The 1,129-nt window shown below is 33.4% G+C and overlaps 1 protein-coding gene across 2 annotated transcripts in view; it reads left to right on the top strand.

The window, feature by feature from the left end:
• LOC106475450 (disks large-associated protein 5-like) overlaps positions 1-655 on the top strand; it is a 9,298-nt gene extending 8,643 nt beyond the window's left edge. For both annotated transcript variants that reach the window (XM_022379552.1, XM_013936130.2), the window contains one exon: positions 559-655. In XM_022379552.1, the coding sequence (XP_022235260.1) occupies positions 559-578 (20 nt within the window). In that variant the 3' untranslated portion in view covers positions 579-655. The remainder of the gene's footprint in view (positions 1-558) is intronic.
• Positions 656-1,129: the final 474 nt, after the last annotated feature.

Below are 1,129 nucleotides of genomic sequence, written 5' to 3'. Positions count from 1 at the left end.
ATAAGTGAGTCATTTTCATTGAAATCGGGTCACATTTTGTTATCCTTAAAATGTTGACAGCCACTGGCTATAGATTTCTCTAGACCAATCGCGACGCGAGATCTTGTCAATCGTTCTAGAACCCAAACATAATAGTCAGAATTGTTCACTGTGGTAAACAAAATAATAATTTGATATAAGTAAGTTTTTTTTTCCTTCACGATTTGTAAAAAAATCCTTATATGATAGAAAAAAATGAATATTATTTTTGAAAAATCTGAGTAGCTGAATTATTGAGAATCCGTTATTAAAACCAGAGCAACTTTTATGATGTTTAAATTCACAGGCCTGTGTAATTAGCAGATGTACCCTTTACATGATAAAAATTGCTGTCAGTCAGACGAACATGCAAGTGCCCTTTATTTATTTCTTGCTTGATCACTGAGATCTCTGGTTAACAACATGTTTACTATCCTCTAACACTGGCCTATTGTTTGTATCATAAACCTTGTTACAACTTGAATTAGAATGACTTGCCTGGGTTTTCTATTGTAACATGAAATCGTTCTTTTATTTTAGAGCCTCGTCTACTCCGATAAAAGGTGATTCCCCACTGTTGAAAGAGCCGTTACTTGAGATGATTCCCTCTGAAACTACGTCTGGTTGGTAACTTCATTTGTTGTTTAAAGAAAGAACAGAAGGTTACCTCATATTAGATAACTGGTAACTAGAAAAAATTATGAATTATCAAAGTTAGGGAAAAGGGAGAATTTTTTTCTTTGATGAAACTTTATTTTCCTTAACCGTGTTAGACACTGTATTTTTTTTCAAAGTATGAAGTTCCAAAAAGAAAAATGTCTGTCAATTTTTATATTTTTGGCCAAGGTATGGCCTAGTGGTTAGCAAGCTGAACTGTGAATTCAAGAGTTCATAGATTGCATCCCCTTTCAGTAAAATAATGTTCTGTACTTTGGAGCCGTATGTGCATTATAAGATTGATGGTTAAATCTGTACTTTGGAGCCTTTTGTGCATTATAAGATTGATGGTTAAATCTGTACTTTAGAGCCGTATGTGCATTACAAGATTGATGGTTAAATCTGTACTTTGGAGCCGTATGTGCATTATAAGATTGATGGTTAAATCTGTACT

The sequence above is a fragment of the Limulus polyphemus genome, unplaced genomic scaffold (assembly GCF_000517525.1).
Source record: "Limulus polyphemus unplaced genomic scaffold, Limulus_polyphemus-2.1.2 Scaffold8599, whole genome shotgun sequence".
NCBI classification, from domain to species: domain Eukaryota; kingdom Metazoa; phylum Arthropoda; class Merostomata; order Xiphosura; family Limulidae; genus Limulus; species Limulus polyphemus.
This window is presented reverse-complemented; position numbering and strand designations above follow the sequence as displayed.